Genomic DNA, 21,028 nt, shown 5'->3' with positions numbered 1-21,028 from the left:
GTTTATTCAAAAACGTTTGAATTGCACACTAATGGCTGATGACTTGAACATTATGATGACTGTCATTTATATTGATTTAGGGAAATCAGTGAAAATTTAATTTGCATAATAAATTGGAAGGCTGTGTATAACAAGTTCACAATTCTGTGCCCCCGCTTTTCCTGAGCCTGAGACAACCTCCTGTGTGTGTTGCGCTTGGAGTGCACCAATGCACGTTGCAAGCTTGCTACGTTCCTCAGCCAGCGTTAAGAATTTAATCTTCGGCTGCTCTGCACAGGGGCCATAGCAGGGGGCCTGGAGCAATTCTACAGGGGCCCTGGCCCATCCTGGCCCCTGTCTAAAAGCATCCATGCATGTTATCTGTCTGTTCTGAATGAGATCTTGAAGATGGGAGGGGGGATGTGTAGAGTGAATGTTTAGTACCTCAACTCCCAGGGCTTGCAGTCTGGATGACACCCAGCTGAAGAGGACACAGTCAGTGATGATGAATATGATGGGTCTGGTCCCTTCAGTGTCAGCTGTGTAAGACTTGAGGAGTGTGAGGTCAGGGCAGAGGCCATATAGGAACAACTCTGCCCTGACAGGGGACACCACTCCAGCCTGGGAGAGACATCAGAATACAGTAACACATCCAACACATCTGCACCATACACACATAAACCTCAACACACACACACACGCACACGCACACGCACACGCACACGCACACACACTGTAGAAATAATTATAATCTGTAGCAAAGACTTTGCTTTATATTCACATTTATGTTATGCGTTTTATATGCTGTTTCACACTGTCTGTTCCCTTTGTCTTACACTGCTCCCTTGGCCTATATGTTCCCCAGGGGAAACTACAGGTCCCGGCCATATAATTAGAATATCGTGAAAGTTTTATTTTATTCATTATTTTATATAATTTATTTCCATAATTCCATCAATAATAATGTTTAACTTTCATGGATTGTAGATGCATTGCCCAGATTTTGAACTATTCCAATTATTAATTTGTTCAGTTTTACATATTTTGGCCTTCCAATTAAAAAAAAACATGAAATGGTGAATTTTGTGTTTATTTCACATTATTAGAATATTGTAATAAAATCACCATGTTCTTCAAAAAAAAAGAAAGCATTTCCAATTCACATCAAATCACTTGAAATGTGGTACTTTCTACATAACATGTCAATGTTCAATACTTGGTTAGGTCCCTCTTTGTCTTAATCACTGCCATTCATTTTCAATGGGGCTTATTTCTGGTGAGTTAGAATGTTCATACCGCCAAAGCACCACAATGTGGCATGGAAATCTACAGGGTATATTGAAGAGAGAAGTGTGGGTCACCAGACCAACAAACAAGAACAGCTCCCAGCAAAGCATCAAGGATATCTGGGCTGCCATAACTCCCATGCAATGCCTCTGTCAATGTCAAACGCATCATGGCAGTGATGATACTAACTTTTTTGCCCACCGACCAGTTTGGCTAGTGGTTCCCTTGACTCACTCATTTGGCCTCCTCAGGACCCATACTTTTCTTAACCATCATGACAGCTGTAATGTAATATGATTTGCTGTATAGGTCAATATACAGTAAGCCTATTAGGGGTGTACATAATAATCGTTTGAATCGATCCAACAGCCCACGATTCAATTAATCGATTCCTCCACAATAATTATTGCACTAATTTTGTGAGGCATTTTATAATGGTCATGCAGTAACAATAATACTGACCATAATAAAGATGGCCCTCAAACGAAATGCATGCAGATATTTCAGCTTTTGTTGATTTATATAACATTCTACAAGCCAAGCCTGTAAAAAATATTAACCATTGATTTGAATTGAATCAAATTGTAAATGGATGGACTGCATTTATATAGCGCCTTTCCACTCCTTCGAGCACTCAAAGCGCTTTATATTGTATGCCTCACATTCACCCATTCACACTCACATTCACACACCGGTGTGTGTGTCTGTGTGTCTGTGTGTCTGTGTGTCTGTGTGTCTGTGTGTCTGTGTGTGTGTGTCTGTGTGTGTGTGTGTGTGTGCGTGTGCGTGTGTGCGCGCGCGTGCGTGCGTGTGTGTGGCATGTTTTGAGTTAGTGCAGGTTGAAAGTTCAGTCACAAATATAGTAGTGCAGGTGGAATGTTCAGTCGCAGATATGGTTGTGGGGATGAGGTGGGGATGAGGGGAGAAAGTTTTCTGTGTTTACTAGGTAGCCCGGCCCCCCATCTCACTATTCGCGATTTGATTGGCCCTGTCATCGGATAACTTTCAGCCTCGCAAAACGACCGGGGTCCGCTAGACTGCCCCCGGGAGCAAATTCAATTTGCGGTCGCTAGGGGCGTCTAGATTTCTACGTCCAGTATGTTCAAAATCTATCTTGAGCACAATTGACACCAACTTCGCCCGCTTGATTTCATTGTCTACTTTCTGTTATTTATTTTTTCAGTGCAGTAAGACTAGCCATGTGAATTTCACAGGGGCATGCTCTTACACAAAGAAAAAAAACACTCAAACACTATAGAATAGATAAAGAGAATGATTTTCTCGGGTTCTTATGACACCCGTCAGTGTTACCAGATGGAGCGGTTTCCGATCATGTATGGGTTAAAAAAAGGCTTTGGGCAGGTTCGTATTCTGTAGATTGGTGGTCATATAAATCAAGACTTCTGGCTAATTCTGGTAGGATTTTAGTCTTAAGACGTTCTTTTTAGTGTTTTTGGGTTGGTAATCATTGATCACATTTGGCAACCCTAAAACCCGCTGTAAGGCACTGTCACTGAATCCCTTCCAAAGTGTACCCTATAACTGCACCCTTACGTTTTAGGTCTCAAGCTAACCTCAACCTGTTTGATTATGTCAAACAGTAATGAGTCACAATTTAAGTCTTTTTGTGATTTGTGATGCGTTTTTTTGTGATTTGACCCTCGGAAACGCATTGCATTGCAAATGGCAAGATTTACAAAGAGCTATATAGTGCCTTACATTGACTGATCTTAACTCAGGATTGTACAGGTAGCTGTTCATACCTGCTGGGCATTGCTGCCTGTCACACCTCCTCCGGTGCCCATGGGTCAGCGAGAGAAAAAAAGACATGTGACACAAACATATTTATTGTATCAATTACTAGACAAACATAGGGAATACGATTCATAATGCATGCAGAGGAGGTGCCTTCCTCAACCAGCTTCGCAGGTAGCTGTAGCCTTACGCCAGAAGCAGATATCGTCAGGTGGTGTCCAGCCTTGGTGTTTCAGCCCTGAACCACAACACCGCCAACTCCAGCCGGTGGGCCGACAGTGAGTGGCCAGTCTCACTGACAATCTGCTCCTGGCGTACAGCTTGCTCCAACAATACATACGTTCCATACATTTGATAAGCTTTAAAAAAAAAAAAAAAGAACGGGGAAAAAAGGCAGTTGAGCTGTTTGGTGTTCGTTGGCTGCTGGCTTTAACCCCTTCCGAGCAGCTGTGCTCGGGTGCGTTGGTTGCTGGGGCGGCAACAGTGTTGAGTGAAGTGCCAAAAGTGCAAGATGGATGGGTTATAGGCTTGCTGTTCCCTGCCGCTGCTGTCTGGGAGTTCGGTGTTCTTCCCCCAGTTTCTGTCCTTCCTCCGCAGCCATAGCCAAAAGCTCCCTTTCTCCGCCTCCTCTGTCAGTTCCTTTGTTGCCTTCTTAAGCCTCCTTCCAGTGACTCCAACATCCTTTAGGAGGCGTATAGTCAACAACCCCATAAAGCCTCTGCATCCAACCTCCACTGGGTAGATGGTAGTCTTCCAACCCGCCTCTCGGCATTCTGCAGCCAGCTCAGAGTACTTGGCCTTTTTCAGCTCGAAGGCAGCCTCGATTCCTTCCTCCATTGGCACGGTGAGCTCAATGAGAGCCACCGCTCTTGCCTTTGTGGACCACGCCACTATGTCTGGGCGGAGAGATGTGGTGGTAATCTCTGTGGGAAACAGAAGCTTCCTGTCCAAGTCAACCTTCATGCTCCACTCCTGGCCGGGACTGAAGGGCCTTGATGTTTCTCTTTGCCTGATACTTCTGATCCCTCCTTCCGCGACAAAGGTGGTGGGGTCCTCTGTCAGCGATGGTATTCTGCTATCCTGTCTGCACTCCTCCAGTACTTTGGCTAGCTTTCTTAAGACTTGGTCGTGGCGCCATCTGTAGCGGCCTTGTGATAGCGCGATTTTACAGCCTTACAAGATATGCTGGAGGCTTGCATTGGGAGCATTGCAGAGTGCGCAACATTCCTCATTTCCAAACCACTGGTGGAGGTTCCGAGGACAGGGGAGCGTGTCATAGGTTGAGCGTATAAGGAAGCTGAGCCTTGCCTGTGGGATCTTCCACACATCTGACCAACTGATGTTCCTGTTTGAGATTCCCTCCCAGGTTGTCAAGCTTCCCTTCCGTCCCTGAGACACAGCCTTGATCTTGTAGCGGTCTTCCTCCATCCTCGTCACCTCCGCCACCACCATCTCTTTCCTTTCCTTGCAGTGGGCCTTGGACCAGAATCTTGGTGCATCTCCCCATCCTAGGCCTGCTCTACCTACCTGCACTCTGCCCATGATTTCCCTGTGCTGCAGACGGCTTACAGCTTGGTCGACCTTGGTGTGGGCGTTCCACTTGCGGCCAGTCAGGACTCTGGCGTTAGCCTTCCTGACTGACTCGTCTGTGGACTACCGAAGCCCAAGCACCAACCTGGTCTTCTCTTGCATGTAGCCCAACTGTAGTGACTTCATTGATAGTTGCAGCATATTTCTTCCAAAGAGGCCAGCTTCAGATAGGCAACGTGGCAACCCCAACCACTTTCGTATAAATGAGTTGGCTTTCCCATCCATCTTAGTCACAGTTGATGAGGGGATCTCGCTCATTTTCAGGGGACACATTACCCTCTGGTAGAGTGTAAACTGGTAGCACCAAACCTTGTACTTCCTAGGGAGTTGGCTTTGGTCGATCCTTGCCAAGCCGTCATATAGCTGTTTCATGACGGTGTTCCCCATCTGTTTATCAGATAGTTCCGCGGTGTACTGCCTCCCCAGACTTCTGATGGGTTGCTCGGCAAGAAGTGGTATCTTTTCCCCTCCGACAAGAAAGGTGGTGCAGTTGTTCCTGACTCCTTTCCTAAGTGACGGGCTGCGAGACTTAGAGGGCTTGATCTTCATTCGGGCCCATGACATCAGCTCATCCATCCTCTTCAGCAGTCTTGCTGTACATGCTGCTGTCTGAAGGAGGGAGGAGACGTCGTCCATAGAGCTCCTTATCTGACCATTTGGCAGTTTGATCCCTCCGACCATTTCTCTTGCAATGATGAGAATGATCTCAAATGCTGCTACAAATAGTATCGGAGAAATCGCACATCCCATTGCGATTCGGACTTCAAGCCGTTGCCACCCAGTAGTGAAGTCTTGTATGGAGAAGCACAACCAGTAGCTTGCCTTTTCTGCCTCTTCTGCTAGCTCCTTGATCGCTCGCTGAAGTCTTGCCCCTGTTGTTCCAACAGCGTGGAGAGAAGCTTCATCACTGACCCGATGAAACCCCTGCACCCCACCTCCACTGGGTGTATGGATGCTGCCCACCCTGTTTCTCTGCACTCTGCTGTCAGCTCGGTGTACTTCAGCCGTTTGAACTCATGAGCTGATGGTATCCCTTCTTCCCAAGGAACAGTCAACTCAATGAAGAGGACGCGTTTGACAGCTCCGGACCACATCACCGATGTCTGGCCTTAGGACAATTTCGCTTGGGAAGCTGAGTTGCCTGTCCAGGCCATTTCCCACGCCTTTCCAGGGGTCTGCAACGATCTTGACTGACTTGTGTCAGTTGCTGGGTCTCTCCTGGCCGTACGAAGGAGATGGCAGGTGTTGAGCTGGCTGTTGAGGAGTTAACCGTTGTTCTTCTCACCTCCAAGTGCTCTGCGAACTTCCTGAGCACTTGGTTGTGCCGCCATCGGAGCCGTCCTTGAGACAGTGCCACTTTGCATGATGCCAGGATGTGTTGGAGGCCTACTTTCTCGCTTTCGCACAGAGGGCACTTGTCCTCACTCCCAAACCAGGTGGAAAGGGTTTGGGGGCACGGCAGAGTGTCATAGTGTCATAAGCTGCTCTAACCATGAAGCTGAGACTTGACAAATGTCCTGCCAGGAAATGACCCTGTTGAAGGTGTCCTCCCACCTGGTCCACGCCCCTTGCTTTCCCTGGGACACGGCTTTGATGAGATACTGCTCCTGTTCTTCTCGAGCAACTTCTTCCATGATCATGGCCTTCCTTTGCTCCCTTGAGGCTTTTGACCAGAAGGTAACTGCTTCTCCGAAGCCTACTCCAGCCCGGCCGACCTGCACTCTCCCTGTGAGCTCTCTGTGCTGTAGCCTGCTGACAGCCTGATCCACTTCTCCATTTGCGCCCCGCTCGTACGGCTACTGCCGCAGCTCTTATCCCTGGACTCCTTCAGATCGAACACAAGGCGGGCCTTTTCCTGAAGTGTGTTCTTTCCGAACAGTCCTGTGTTAGAAAAACAGCGAGGGAGGCCCAACCATGTGTTCGCAATGCTGTCCAGCTTGCTGGCTGTGGATGATGGTATTTTGCACACTTTAAGTGGTCACATCACACGCTGGAATAGTGTGAACTGATTATACTACAGTTTGAATTTCCCCTGGGAGTTGGCTGCTGTCAATCCTGGCCAGGCCGTGACCTAGTTGTTGTTGCACAAGTTTGCCCATCTGCCTGTCAGAGAGGTCAGTGTATTCCGTCCCAAGGCTCCTAATAGATTGCTCCGATAGCAGAGGTATCCTCTCACCTCCTGCCGTGAACACCACCCTATCGGTGCTTACTCCTCTTCTGATTGACAGGCTCCGGGACTTGGCTGGCTTGATCTTCATTCTCGCCCACTGGGTAAGCTCATCCAAGCGTTTGAGAACCCTGGATGTATATGGAGCCGTCTGTAGGATGGTTGTCACGTCGTCCATGTACCCTCTCAGTGCAGGGAGCCTCTCTCCTGATGGTAGCCTCAAACGGAGGATGACCGATCTCGATTGCAGCCACAAAGAGTATTGGGGAGATTGCGCAGCCCATAGTGATGCCCACCTCCAGTTGTTGCCACCCTGTTGCAGAGCCTTCTGAGGTTAAGCTAAAGTACCTGCCTATGATGCTGCTGACTGACGTTGGAATGTGGAAGAATTCTAGCGCGTAATCAATCAGCTTGTGCGGAACTGACCCGTATGCATTGGCCAAGTCTAGGCACACCACATGGAGGTCAGTGCGCTCCCTTTTGGCCCGTTGAATCTGCTCCCAGATCACGGCTGAGTGTTCGGTACATCCAGGTAACCCAGGGATCCCCGCCTTCTGGCAAGTTGTGTCGATGTATCCATTGGCAGTCAGAAAGTTGGTCATCCTCCTTGTAAGGATTGAAAAGAAAAGCTTCCCCTCCATATTCAGTAAAGCTATGCTTCTGAACTGCTTGATGGTGGTAGAGGTTGCCTCTTTTTGAATACACCAACTGCCTGCTGCCACTCAGACGGAATGGATCCCTTTTTCCAAGCCACCCTCATGAGCCTCCACAGGACTGCTGTCACTTGTGGACTGTTCTTGAAGAACTTGTAGGGGAGTCCATTTGGCCCAGGTGCCGAGGCTGATCGTGCTTTCCTCAGGACCTCTGCAAGCTCGCTCTGTCTTGGGGGAGATGTCAAAGGCGATGGTTGGAGGTGGTGGACATGGGATGTAGCCTGGGGAGCCAAGTGGTGTGTTTCAGGGTAGCTGGTCTTTGCATACAGCTCCAGCTCTTCCTTGGAGATGTTTTTATATAGCCGACTGCTATCTGTCTTTTTCTGAATGAATTTTAACCATTGTAGAAGGAATTATTTAATATGTAGGCTACTCTTTTTTTTCTCCAAAGATGTGATTTTGATGTGCCAGAAATGTGGGAAACATAAGGTTTTGAGAAAAGTATGATGCATAATACCTGGGTGCTAATCCATTGGAATACACAGACAGGTGTGTACACCTGTAGGCTATCTGTGTTTGTGTATGTGAGAATCATGTAGATAAGTGTTTCACTGACGCCCACTATTGCAGATTTTCAATGTTTCTACAGAATTCTCGAAAATGAACATACAAGTCTCTGAATCAGAGACTTAGTAAAATTAGGTGTTAAGGAAATGCTTAGGTGTCTGCGGGTTAATGAAAGTATTTTTCTACCATCTGTGTTTTTATGTAATTTCAAATTTCCCATCAATAATTTAAGTCTGCACATTAAAGAGTTCAATACTAATAAGGACTTCAATACTACAATCCAGTGTAGGGTCTCCCAGCCATTTCTCCTCCCTTCCACTAGAGGGCGCTGAGCCCAAAAGACTGTTTACAATGTACCACTGAAGGACGCCCCCTTACAGTGATCTACAGTAAGCTAATACAAAACCATGCTACAAACAGTATACTGTCTCTCTTCTCCGTTTGCTCTGAAGCAGGACGGAGCTGCGCTGCCGTGCAGTACAAGAGACTGTGCACACAAACTCTGAACATAGCTTTTATCTGATATTTAGGCCGAATACAGATAATGTAACGCTTAGTTCATCCCTAAACAGCTGTAAGTTCATTTTCTTTGCAAAGTTTCAATCAGAGACAACAGAGTCTTTGGTTTCTACTGTTGGAAGGCAGTAGCCCATTAACAAGTCGGTAGCCTGGACGTTCCTGCTCAAGACTTCATCCGGATTCATTTGTGGAACTTTGATGCATCAATTGTTTCACGCCTAAAGCATCGCACGGCCGGACTGTGCGTGTAACTTTTCCCAACCCTTCCTGTCTCGCTGGAGCGGACGTTTGGACCCTGCAGACTGCGTGTGCTGTTGTGGACACTCGCCTACACACCGAGTATCGGACGCCTTGGACACAGACTGCGAGCGCTGTGTTGAACAAGCCGACCACAACCTCCGAGGATAACCACTCTCTCCTGAGAAGGCTGGAAGCCTTTTCATCTCCTTCACAGTAGGCATATCTGGGCAATATTACTCTACTGTCAGTTTAGATGTGTTTTGAAGTAAGCTCAGCTGATTTTCATATACATGTCTGATCCCCTTTTGTCTCCCCTTCTGTTCAGTTAGCAATCTGCTATCACTAACTCTCTCCCGGTTGTTTACTAGTTGCTACGTCTCATTCGAAACGATCGGAGTGTTTTCAAGCATTGTTTGGACGCATATAAATGTTCACGGATAAATGTTCACGGAACGCTCCGTGAACCTCTCGAATGCGATCGTGCAATTACTAAACATCTGTGCGCGCCTGCTTGTTACTGTGTGCACGGCCTCAACAGGCCCTGCCTTGATTAGCTAGCCAGCTGCTAATCTCCACAGCATAAGCTGTTCCTACTGACACACAGTCACCGCTTCTCTCTCTCTCTCTCTCTCTCTCTCTCTCTCTCTCTCTCTCTCTCCCTTTTCCTCTCTCCCTCTCCCTCGAGAATAATCACGTTTGTAGAAACCCCAGGACAACCCCCGTACCTCTCGGTACAATTTGAGTAGAACCTTTCCACTGTACTGTCCGCCAGACATTAATTGTCCTGTGCTCTCTGCAACTTTCTGAGCTCGTGCTAGCTAACAGTCTCATACCTGGAAGGCGACTGCTTCATTGTACTGCCAATCACAACGTGTACAAGTACTCATATTAGTCTTGATCTTTTGCAATTCATTGTGAAATACTGAGATTAATATCCAAATCAAATGAGACTGATTTACTTATGAGACTGATTTATTTATGAGACTGATTTATTAATGAGACTGATTTATTTACATTTTTGATTGATTAATTGTGACTTACATAAGTCGAGCTTGTTACATAAGTCATAATTGATAAATCTCCCAAAACGCGATTGTTCCTACATATCTTGGTTACCCATGGTATGAGGAGTTATTCGTCGAGCCCATTAATGTAATCTCAATTGCATAACTGCAATTACCCCTACAATCCAGTCACTGTAGGCCTAATGATGCAATGCTGCTAAGAGCTTGCGACAATTCAACAATGCTATCAAAGGTGCTGTACAGACATTCTTTTAAAATACTCTTCTAGTCATTTCCAAAGACAGCAATTAGCATATGCCAGTGAATATTTGGACTTTAGACATGAGGTTTGAGTTGAATTCACAGGAATTAATCATGAACCTACTTTCATTTAGGCCTACCACCAAAACCGAATCTAGTTATTTATCACAAGGGCAGTAGAGCATTGTAGCACTGAAAAATCTTAAATGGCACACAGCTAACTTTTCAAAAGGAAAACGAAATTAGTCTGGACTGAAATAAGATGTTTTTTTTCTCTGAATATTTTCTTTTTCTGGATGGAAAAGCACACATCTGCTTCTATGAGTCATTGCTGTCAGACCGTACAACACAGAGAGTTCCCAAGCATGCCACTAGATCAGGGGTGTCAAACATACGACCCGTAAATTATTTGTTTTTAACTTTTTTTTCAATGAAATAACCAAAATGCGCAATTACGCCCCTCGGGGCAAAATCGAGACCTGCATGACATTAACCCAATGGTCCCTCTGTTATACTGTATATACAGTATGTAGTTAAGTGCACATCACACTTCTATTATAAATGGTGAATTTGTACTAGACAAGGATTTGATGAAGCTCATATATAGACCTCATATATAGAGATCAAATGTTAATACTTCTTATTCGTATTGTATTGGTATTGGTTATAATTAATGATGAATATAATTGGATTTGTATTGGTTCCTATTACGGTTTTTCTCGAATGCTTGCACACAATTTCTGGTACTTCACACACAATTCTCGGAACATCTCACCCATTTCCCAACTCCCCTAACCAATGTCACTGAACACTAAACACAATTCCTTCTTTACACTTACATTTAAGTTTTAAAACACACTCTTTTCAAACCACTACACACAATTCTCTGGATTACACACAATTTTCATGAAGAAAAACCCTGGTTGTCGCATTGAACACACTGTCATTCAAAATATTAAAATCAACTGCCATACTATGTTCAACTCTCTTCATACCGCTTTACAATCTGAAATCATCACCCCATAAGGACACACATTACATGTCATATTGATGAAAAAACACATTTGTTTAGTTTTTTAACTAAAAAATATGGTATACAAGACATCTCTTTCATGTGGTTACCCAATATTTTACAATAAATTAGTGCAATTTTTTAAATGTCAGAAAAATATGTAAAATATATACACATCTGTGTACTCTGAGTCTAAAAACAATATTTCAGTATTTTACTACAGAAAAATACCCTCTTTAGTAAGTAGAACACTGAAGAAAATAGGTTTCTACTGTGTATCAAGTTGAGTATAGAGTTTTACCTTGTGCATATTAGTGTTCAATGGTTCACATAAGAGTGTGTTAAAATGACTGCTTGTGTGTGTGATTTGAGAACAAAATTACCTTTTTAGAAGAGAGTACATTGTTTTGAGACAAGACGTGCATTTTTCAGAGGTAGTGAGGAGTTTTGCCAGTTGTGTGTGAGGTTTGGAGATTTGTGTGTAGAGTTTTGAGAATTCGAGAACTGATTCCGAAAAATGTGTGTAAGCAATCGAGAAAAACTGTAAGCTGAAACTGGGAACGGGATGTTACAGTATTTCTCAATTGGTTTTGTACATTTCTCGAATCTCTCTATCAATTTGCAAAACATAATATTAATTCTCAAAACAGCTTTAACAAATGGCAAATCACGGTGGATAACGTGCAAAACCGAGTCTCTTGCTCAAAACCCTTATTTGTCTTTAAAAACCAAGTTTTTGTGTCAATGAACGTATCAGCGCCAGCAGAAAGGTTAGTCATTGTGTCATAGTGATGATCCAAGATGGCGGCCGATGCAGGTAAAGGTGCTGCCACTCTGAGTAAAGCACGACTAAAACCAGAGATTTATACTACAGCAAACGGCAAAACATTGGTGGAACTTTCTTGTGGTAAAAATGAAGACACTCAGTCAGGAGGACATTATACTGTTGACTGTGAATCACTTTGGGTCCGAAAACTCGAAGAAGGCACTTTGATCTGTGCCCCAATACAACGCAGCGTTTTGTTACGCACAAAGGGCCACAGAAAGACGCAAACAATGTCAAGAGTTGTCTAAAGGTGCTTAACGAGGCCGGGGAAAACATCCCTCGCTTTTTGTCACATAACCTCGATGAACTTCCTCCTATAACCTACAACAGCATTGACGTTTCATGTATGCTGCGGACATTGGAACGTGTGAGTGCGGACACATCATCCCTGAAGCAAGCGGTGTCTGAGCAGACGGGACACAGTGATGACCTCCGCTCGAATGCAATCGGACTAAACCAGCGTCTGTGTGCTGTTGAGAAGTGCGGAACCCCCGCGAAGAATGCGGCCCTGCCACCGGGCAGTGAGGAGGAGGCTGCGAACCCAGGTGTGGACGACGCGAGGCGGGTACCTGTGGGCACGGAGCCTACTGTCACATCGAGCCCGGGCGCACGCCTAGTGTCATGGACCCTGCGGTAAACACGGCAGTGGGGAATGCAATCCATCTTCCTATTCTACCTGCTTCCCCACCATACAGCAGTGTAGTCAAGAAGGGGCGACAACGACAGCACATGTCTGATAAAGTGACATCCCAGCCTCGCCAAAAACCACGGTTGAACTCAACTCGGAGGGAGAAGAAAAGTGGTGTCGTTGGAACCGGTGCCTGTGGATCTATACGGGTCGTTAAAACCAAGCTGGTGAGTGCCTTCGCCTCAAGATTTTCCCCCGATGTAGATTCGGAAGAATTGACTTGTTACCTCAAAGGCAAACTACATCGGGATGTGACTTGCCAAAAGATTGACAGTGTTCAAAAGCGATATAATTCGTTTAAAATTACAGCAGAATGCGCAAAGGTCGAAGAAATGTATGAGCCGGAGCTCTGGCCAGAAGGAATCTTTGTGCGCCGCTTCTTCGAGGCACGAAAAACTGTGGATTTAAAAACTCTTGGGGTGGCAAGGAGCAATAATAATGTGTCTGAGGCCGGGGCATCTGCCGCGGTCAAGGTTGGACTGCTGCCATGAGAGTTGTGTTTTACAATGCGCGGGGACTGCGCTTAGGTCAGAGCGCTAGTGACAAAGCGCGACGCATTGTGATTGACCAACTCTTTGACAGCGCGGACATTCTATGCATACAAGAGACCCTGCTGGCCAAACAGGATCTCGAGAGACTTAATTCGGTGCATAATGACTTCTACGGGGCAGGAGAGTCTACAACTGATTTAAGTTTGGGACTAGTACGTGGCCGGATACCTGGTGGTGTGGCCATATTCTGGCAAAAAAAGTATGATCCAGTGATAACTGTGATACGCTTAGATGTGGACTGGGCTATAGCGATCATAGTTACATTTGAGAAAAATGACTTTATTATTTTAAATGTGTATACTCCATATGAATGCAACCAAAACGAAAATGAATTTTCAGCTCTTTTATTACAGAAAGTGAAAGCACATCTATATTTGTGGTGGGTGATCTGAATTCTGATGTTTCAGATATCCAGTCTCTGTTTGGACAACACTTGCAGCACTTTTGTCAAAACAGTAAATTAGTCCTCTCCAGTAAAGTGCTGATGCATGAGAATAACTATACATATATCAGTGAGGCATGGCATACAACATCCTGGCTAGACCACTGTATATGCACTGCTGATGCCCATGACTGTTTATCTGAGATAAAGATTCTGTATGATATGTCCATATCAGACCACATTCCCATCTCTATGGTATTGAATCTGAATAGTCTACCAGCACTGGCAACTAATAATGGAAGACAACATACTTGTAGAAAGATAGACTGGGCTAAGCTCTCTCAGTGTGACCTTCGGAAGTACACTACATTAACTGATAATAGCTTGAGCAGTGTTCCTATACCACATGTAGTTTTCTGCTGTGATACTTACTGTCAAAATTAAGTTCACCAGAATAACTTAGTCAACCTGTATGAAAATATAGTGAAATGTTTGATTATTGATGGTAAGCATTTTATTCAAGATAAGAAAAAACAAAAGATCAGGCCCGGATGGAATGAATAAGTGGCAGAGCTCCACTCTGAGGCAAAAGAGGCTTTAAGAAACTGGGTAGCAGCTGGGAAAGTAAAATATGACCCAGAGTTTCAGCATAAGAAGGTCACTAATGCCAGGTTTAAATATACTGTATGCTATGTGAAAAGAAATGAGCAAACGATGAGGTCAAACTCAATGGCTAGAAAACTCTATCAAAATGATATCCAGGAATTCTGGAGTGAAGTTAAAGTCATTAACAACAGCAAGATGCCTCTTCCCTCCACTGTAAATGGTGTATCTGGGGATGAGAATATTGCTGAGATATGGGCGAAGCATTTTGGGGAATTTTTTAACTGTGTTCAACGTGCTGCTTTTAAAGTAGATGATGTTAGTCATGATGTTGGTATGGTTATTAGACCAGACGAGGTGTGCAATGCCATTGGGAATCATTGCTGAGCATCTGAAATATGCTAGTTACAGACTCTCAGTGCTACTTGCCTTGTGTTTCTCTGGCCTATTAGCACATGGCATATTGCCCCACTCTTTGTTATCTGTGCTTCTGGTACCAGTTATCAAAGATAAAACATGTAAAGCATCTAGTATTGACAACTATAGGCCCATTGCACTTGCTAGTATAATTTCCAAAGTTCTAGAGCGGATCATTTTAGAGAGGCTCCAAGGATATGTGGAAACAACTGACAATCAAGTTGGTTTTAAGCATAAACATGGAACAAATTTGTGTATATATGCATTGAAAGAGATCATATATACATATAAGAAGAAGAACTCAACAGTATTTACATGTTTTTTAGATGCGTCCAGGGCATTTGACCGTGTTAACCATGGGAAACTGTTTTTAAAACTACATCAACGAGCGGTCCCTTTATACTTAATATGAATCTTACAGTACTGGTATTCCCATCAAACCATGCAGGTTAGATGGGGCCAAGCTTTCTCTAGCCAGTTCTTGGTCACCAATGGGGTCAGGCAAGGTGGTATTCTTTCCCCTTTTCTTTTTAATCTTTACATGGATGATCTATCCAGGAAATTAAATTAATGTAAGACTGGGTGTATGGTTGGGGATAAGGTCATTAATCATTTATTGTATGCTGATGACCTGGTTGTCCTGTCTCCCTATAGTGCTGGTCTTCAGCAACTGCTCAGAGTCTGCTCAGAGTATGGTATAGAGTGTGACATCAAATATAACTCTAAAAAGAGTGTTGTAATGCTTTTTAGGAATAAGGAGGATAAAAGCTACACTTCCCTTCTTTTTCTCTAAATGACAGTGAGCTGACAACTGTAACCAAAGCTAAATACTTAGGTCACATTCTTAGGAGTGACCTATGTGATGATGATGATATTCAGCACAAATGTTGCAAACGTTATGCTCAAGCAAATATGCTGGCACGAAAATTCTATATGTGTACAATGGAAGTAAAATATATATCTGTTCAGGACTTACTGTACACCACTGTACACAGCTCATCTTTGGTGTAGCTACAGTTGAGCAAAAATAAATAAGATTAAGGAGGCGTACAATGATGCTCTTAGAATCCTGCTTAAGGCTCCCAGGTGGGAAAGTGCAAGTACTCTGTTTGTCTCTGTAAATGTGCCCACATTTCAGGCTATTCTTAGGAATCTCATGTATAAATTTATGTGTAGATTGACTTCATCAAGAAATGGTATTATACTGTGTTTGTCCAATGTAAAGGAAAGTGATACCCAATACAATTCAGACATCTGGAAACATTGGAAAAGTCAATTGTACATGGGCCTATAGTCAGTCTGAGTATTTTTAAAGTAATGAGTGTGTGTGTGTGTGTGTGTGTGTGTGTGTGTGTGTGTGTGTGTGTGTGTGTGTGTGTGTGTGTGTGTGTGTGTGTGTGTGTGTGTGTGTGTGTGTGTGTGTGTGTGTGTGTGTGTGTGTGTGTTTGTGAGTGTGTGTGTGTGTGTGTGTGTGTGTGTGTGTGCTTGGGGGGGGTTATGTTTTTAATGTTTTGTATGTCTTTTATAATGTATTGTATTGTATCTGGACGTTGAGTCTGTGAATAAAGTTTATATATAGTGTATGGACAAGCTAGTCAAGTCAATTTCTCATGTTGTCAATTGAATAGTACACTCTTGAGGATCTTTTCTGAAGCGAAATGTTGTTTAGATTGGATGGGAAATGTTGTAAATTCAGCTTTATATTACGTTGATCGGATACGATTGAGATAGTTTCATGCATTCAGTGACACAGCTTTTTGAGTGATATGACAAAAGCAATTGATAATGTACGATATCACTGAGAATTGTATATAGCCATGGCATGGTGGACGAGAGCATTTGCTATATGCCGAAAACAATGAGAAACTGATTTGACCATGTGCACAGGTAACACCAGGAAGTCACAATTGAACAAAGACTTTTGAGAATCATTATTCTGTTGTGAGAAATTTACAAAACCAATTGAGAAAAACTGTAATATCGTCCTCAACTGTAGATAGATAGATAGATAGATAGATAGATAGATAGATAGATAGATAGATAGATAGATAGATAGATAGATAGATAGATAGATAGATAGATAGATAGATAGATAGTGTAGGTACAATTCCTGCCACTTCTCTACGCAGAGAAACTCATGACAAAGTTATGAGAATCATGTGACTCAAACTGATGATGATTGAGACGAAGGTCATCAATAATCATTAGTATAAGAGTTACTTTCCCTCTGATTGCCAAATGGCTGGCCCAGGGTCCCTGCCATGTTGTTCTCAGTCCTCCTCCTTTAGGAGGCGCTGTGACCAAAGCCCCTTTCACAATCACCTGGCCACACGTGAAGTGTTTCCCAAGGGCCCATTGTTCCTCACTCTAGTTTTGACTGCGGGACGGACAAGACACTATAGAGACTTGCGCAACAATTTTGGACAAAGTATTGTTTGATATCTGGCCGAATAACAAACATAGACTGCTTAGTTCATCTTACACACACTGTAAGCTTAAAACACCTTTGCAAAGAATTCCTCACGTCAAGTCTTAGATCTTGCCTGGTCATATCTGAAGACTTTCCGGACACTGTGGGCTAAGGCGAGCTCACCGCGAGAAAGGCCACGCACGCCTCCGTGGAACAAACTTCTCGCATTTGGGATTCAACCGAAGAATCTCGAAGCCGCAACAAAGAAAGACTTTTGCACCCCCCGAGGACGAGAGAAACGTGGACTGCAATCCCCATTTCCAGACGGACGTACCGAGCCCTTTGGAAACTGGATCTTCCTCTTCATCTCACACAGTAGGCACTGGGCATAGCTTATGTACTGAGATAGATGTGTTTTTGAACTATGACTTGAGTTATTTTTCATGTGCACATGTTTATTTGCATTTCTCCTGCTTCTCTGTCTATCCTTCTTCTTAGCTTAGGTTCCCCTCTGCTAACCCATTCTGTATTACTGGCTACTGAGCCTAGCGACCCCGCTTGTGGCGTTCGCACGGAATAGTTCAAGTATTGATTTAACCATCAATGTTCGGAACTCTCCGAGGACCGTCATAGCGTGTCCGTTTCGCTTACTAGTCCAGAAGTACACGCGCTGCGCCTTTGTTGTAACGGGCCATAGCAGGCCCTAGGTTAGCAAAGCAACGCTAACCATTTGTTTACACAGACACGCATAGCCACTAGAATTCCATCTCTCTTTCCCCTCTCTGTCTTTCTCTCCCTCTCTCGCGTTCTTTCACTCTCTCCCTTTCTAAATACTTGATTCTCAGAACCCTCCGAGCGTTTCGGGACTCTTTTATACACTTTGAGTGCATAATCTGTAGTAACCCATTCTCTGAATAGTCAACCCTGCTCTGAGCGCTCTGCAAGTTAGCCATTAGCCAAGTTGGGCTTGCAGCGCTGAAACCCCACTTCCTGTAGTTTTACAACTCGTAATGGCTGCGTAGACGGCAACGTCTCCCACTTGCTATTTCTTTTATTTCGTTTTATTTCTCTCCCTGTTCTACTCGGACTTGTTATCGTTAATTCCAGAACCCTTTGATACATTTGCACGTCCACCAAGGGACTTGAAGCGCCTGAAACCACACGGTTTACTTGCTACATAGCTGCTAGCTATCCCTATTGTTCACGGTTCTGATGCTAACGTTAACCTAGCCGAGAGGACGCCATTGTTGCCCAGCAACAGACACATACATAGTAATCAGCGTGAGTTCCTCCCACTGACTACTACTCTCTCATCCCCTTCATTTCTCTCGCCATTCCACTAGCAATTGTGTGCATTTATTACAGAAACCCCAGACATTGTTGTGGACCCTTTGGGCCCTGCCTAATCGACATTAGGCCTTTGCTAAGCAGCTACTTATCAGTAGCCTTTCCATTGTCTATGCTTTCTGTAGCTAATGCTAGCTTAGTCAACCACACACACGTGGTAGCCTATAGCAACCAGACCTCTGCTACACACACACGCACACGCACACGCACACACACACACACACACACACACACACACACACACACACACACACACACACACACACACACACACACACACACACACAGGCTGAAAGCCTGTTCCCCTCTTCTTTCTTTTCCCCTCTTTTATTTCTTTCTTGTTTTATATTATTGTGCCTTATTATTGTTATTATTCCATTTAACCGACTTTGAATGTAATGCATTTTATTAGTTATCCTAGTAGTTAATAAAAGTAAATCATTTGATTGCATTTTGTTGTCCTTGTTACTTTGTACACCCAACCAACCTATTATTAGAACTTTGCCTTCAGATCAACCTTTGTGCTTGTGTACCCCAGCTGATCACAGAGAATAGGTCTCATTGTTCACTGTGCCCCGCTGAGTAACCCCAGTACAAAACTTATTATTAATTCTGTGTTTAGCAATTTATTGTTGAATATTGTGATTGATAATCCAAGGATTTTATGAGACGGTCCTTAACCAAGGATTTTATGAGACGGTCCTTAAATTACATTTTAATTAATTTGTTTATTAATATTAATTAATTCATAATTAATTAAATTCCCAAACAAGATTTTTACCTTCAATTCCTGGTATAGCCGCACGAGGAGTAAATCCACATGCAGCTTCCCATACATTAACGTAACTTCAATTACATACGTGGTGCGGTCCGTGTGAGAATTCTGATTACGCGACTGTGTACCTACATTACCGGTGCTAGATAGATAGAAAAAAAGAAAGAAAGAAAGAAAGAAAGAAAGAAAGAAAGAAAGAAAGAAAGAAAGAAAGAAAGAAAGAAAGAAAGAAAGAAAGAAAGAAAGAAAGAAAGAAAGAAAGAAAGAAAGAAAGGCACACTCACTCTGCTGAGGTGGATGATGTGAACACATCAGTCAGCTTCTGGAGGACGTCATCTGGGCTGAGGAGGTCAGTCTGATCCATCTCTGGTGTCTGTATGTACTTCTGCAGGTCAAATCCATCCAGATACTCTGTTGAAGTCTTGAACTTAAACTTCTCAGTCTTCCACTGTCCTGGTAAGAGCATCTCTATAGTCAGTGTTCCTGAGCTCTTTTCAATGTGCTCCACTACAGCATGCTGATTCAACTCATTCAGACAGTAGAACAGGTTGACACTTCTGTCTGCCTCCCTATGATCTCTGATCTCCTGTTTGAGTAACTGGACTGTTTGCTCTGAGCTTTGTGATCGGCTTTTTGTCTGTGGCAGTAGTTGTCTTAAGAGACTCTGATTGGACTCCAGTGAGAGGCCCAGGAGGAAGCGAAGGAAAAGGTCCAGGTGTCCATTCCTACTCTGCAACGCCAGATCCACTGCAGTCTTGTGTAGGTCATGAAGTGTTGCCACCCTGAGCAGAGCAGAGAGCTCAGAGGTTTGCTGTTGGTCAGACATTTTTCTTCCTCTGCTGATGAAACAGAGGAACACATATAACGCTGCCAGAAACTCCTGAATACTGAGATGCACAAAGCTGAACACTTTCCCCTGGTACAGTCCAGCCTCCTCTCTGAAGATCTGAGTACACACTCCTGAGTATACGGATGCTTCTGTGACATCAATGCCACACTGCCTTAGGTCTCCCTCATAGAAAATCAGATTTCCTATCTCCAGCTGTTGGAAAGCCAGTTTGCCCAGTTTGAAAATCATCTCTTCGTTTCTCTCTTCTAGCTCTGTGTATTTGGTATTTCTAATTCTGACCTGAATGATCAGGAAATGTGTGTACATCTGAGTGAGAGTCCTTGGCATCTTTACACTCCCTGATCCATCTGATGTTCTCTCTACTACTGTAGCTAAAATCCAGCTGAAGACTGGAATGTGGCACATGATGAAGAGGCTCCTGCATGACCTCAGGTGAGCGATGATTCTGCTGGCCAGGCTCTCATCACAGAGCTTCTTCAGGAAGTATTCTTCCTTCTGTGAGTCGTTAAATCCCCTTATTTCTGTCACCTGGTAAACAAACTTTGGAGGGATCCGATTGGCTGCTGCTGGCCGGGTGGTGATCCAGAGGAGAGCAAAGGGAAGCAGGTTTCCCTTGATGAGGTTTGTCAGCAGCACGTCAACTGGAACTAACTCTGTCACATCAGAGCACTCTGGGTTGCAGCGAAAATCTAGAGGAAGTCGACACTCATCAAGACCATCAAAGATGAACATGACTCTGTTCTCTAAACTGGTGACGACTCTTGGATCCTTCACATATGAGAAAAAGTGCCTAATGAGATCAACTAGACTGATGGTTTTGTCCTTCATCAGATTCAGCTCACGGAAAGGAAGAGGAAATATGAAGTCAACATCCTGATTGGACGTGCCTTCAGCCCAGTCCAGAATGAACTTCTGCACAGAGACGGTTTTTCCAATGCCAGCCACTCCCTTTGTCAGCACAATTCCAATTGGTTTGACTTTCTTAGACATCTTGACTTGTTTAGATGAGGGCTTGACTTGTTTAGATAACTGACTGCCTTTTTCAGATAAGCGCTTGATGATGTCACTGCATTTGATTGGCCTGCCTTGTGCTGCTTCTCTCCAGGATGCCCTCTCTATCTGTCTGACCTCGTGTTCATTAATGA

At 44.1% G+C, this 21,028-nt stretch overlaps 1 protein-coding gene across 1 annotated transcript; it reads right to left on the bottom strand.

Annotated features, from left to right (window-relative positions):
• Nucleotides 1–335: 335 nt before the first annotated feature.
• Nucleotides 336–20,996, bottom strand: LOC134454744 (NLR family CARD domain-containing protein 3-like). The gene is made up of 2 exons (XM_063205901.1): nucleotides 19,318–20,996; nucleotides 336–600 (listed from the first exon to the last, which is right to left on the bottom strand). Exons 1-2 carry the CDS (start codon nucleotides 20,871–20,873, stop codon nucleotides 417–419), a joined length of 1,740 nt encoding a protein of 579 aa, XP_063061971.1. The 5' UTR covers nucleotides 20,874–20,996; the 3' UTR covers nucleotides 336–416.
• Between the last annotated feature and the right edge of the window lie 32 nt (nucleotides 20,997–21,028).

Source organism: Engraulis encrasicolus, chromosome 8 (assembly GCF_034702125.1).
Source record: "Engraulis encrasicolus isolate BLACKSEA-1 chromosome 8, IST_EnEncr_1.0, whole genome shotgun sequence".
NCBI classification, from domain to species: domain Eukaryota; kingdom Metazoa; phylum Chordata; class Actinopteri; order Clupeiformes; family Engraulidae; genus Engraulis; species Engraulis encrasicolus.
Note: the sequence above shows the minus strand (reverse complement) of the source record. Positions and strands in the feature narration are given on the sequence as shown.

What these genes read in the sequence shown, in the direction of transcription:
- LOC134454744 (XM_063205901.1), bottom strand. Translation starts at nt 20,873, where the DNA reads ATGTCTAAGAAAGTCAAACCAATTGGAATTGTGCTGACAAAGGGAGTG. An exon ending in ACATCATCCACCTCAGCAGA is followed by an intron (nt 601 to 19,317) that starts GTGAGTGTGCCT and finishes TGTCTCTCCCAG; the next exon opens with GCTGGAGTGGTGTCCCCTGT.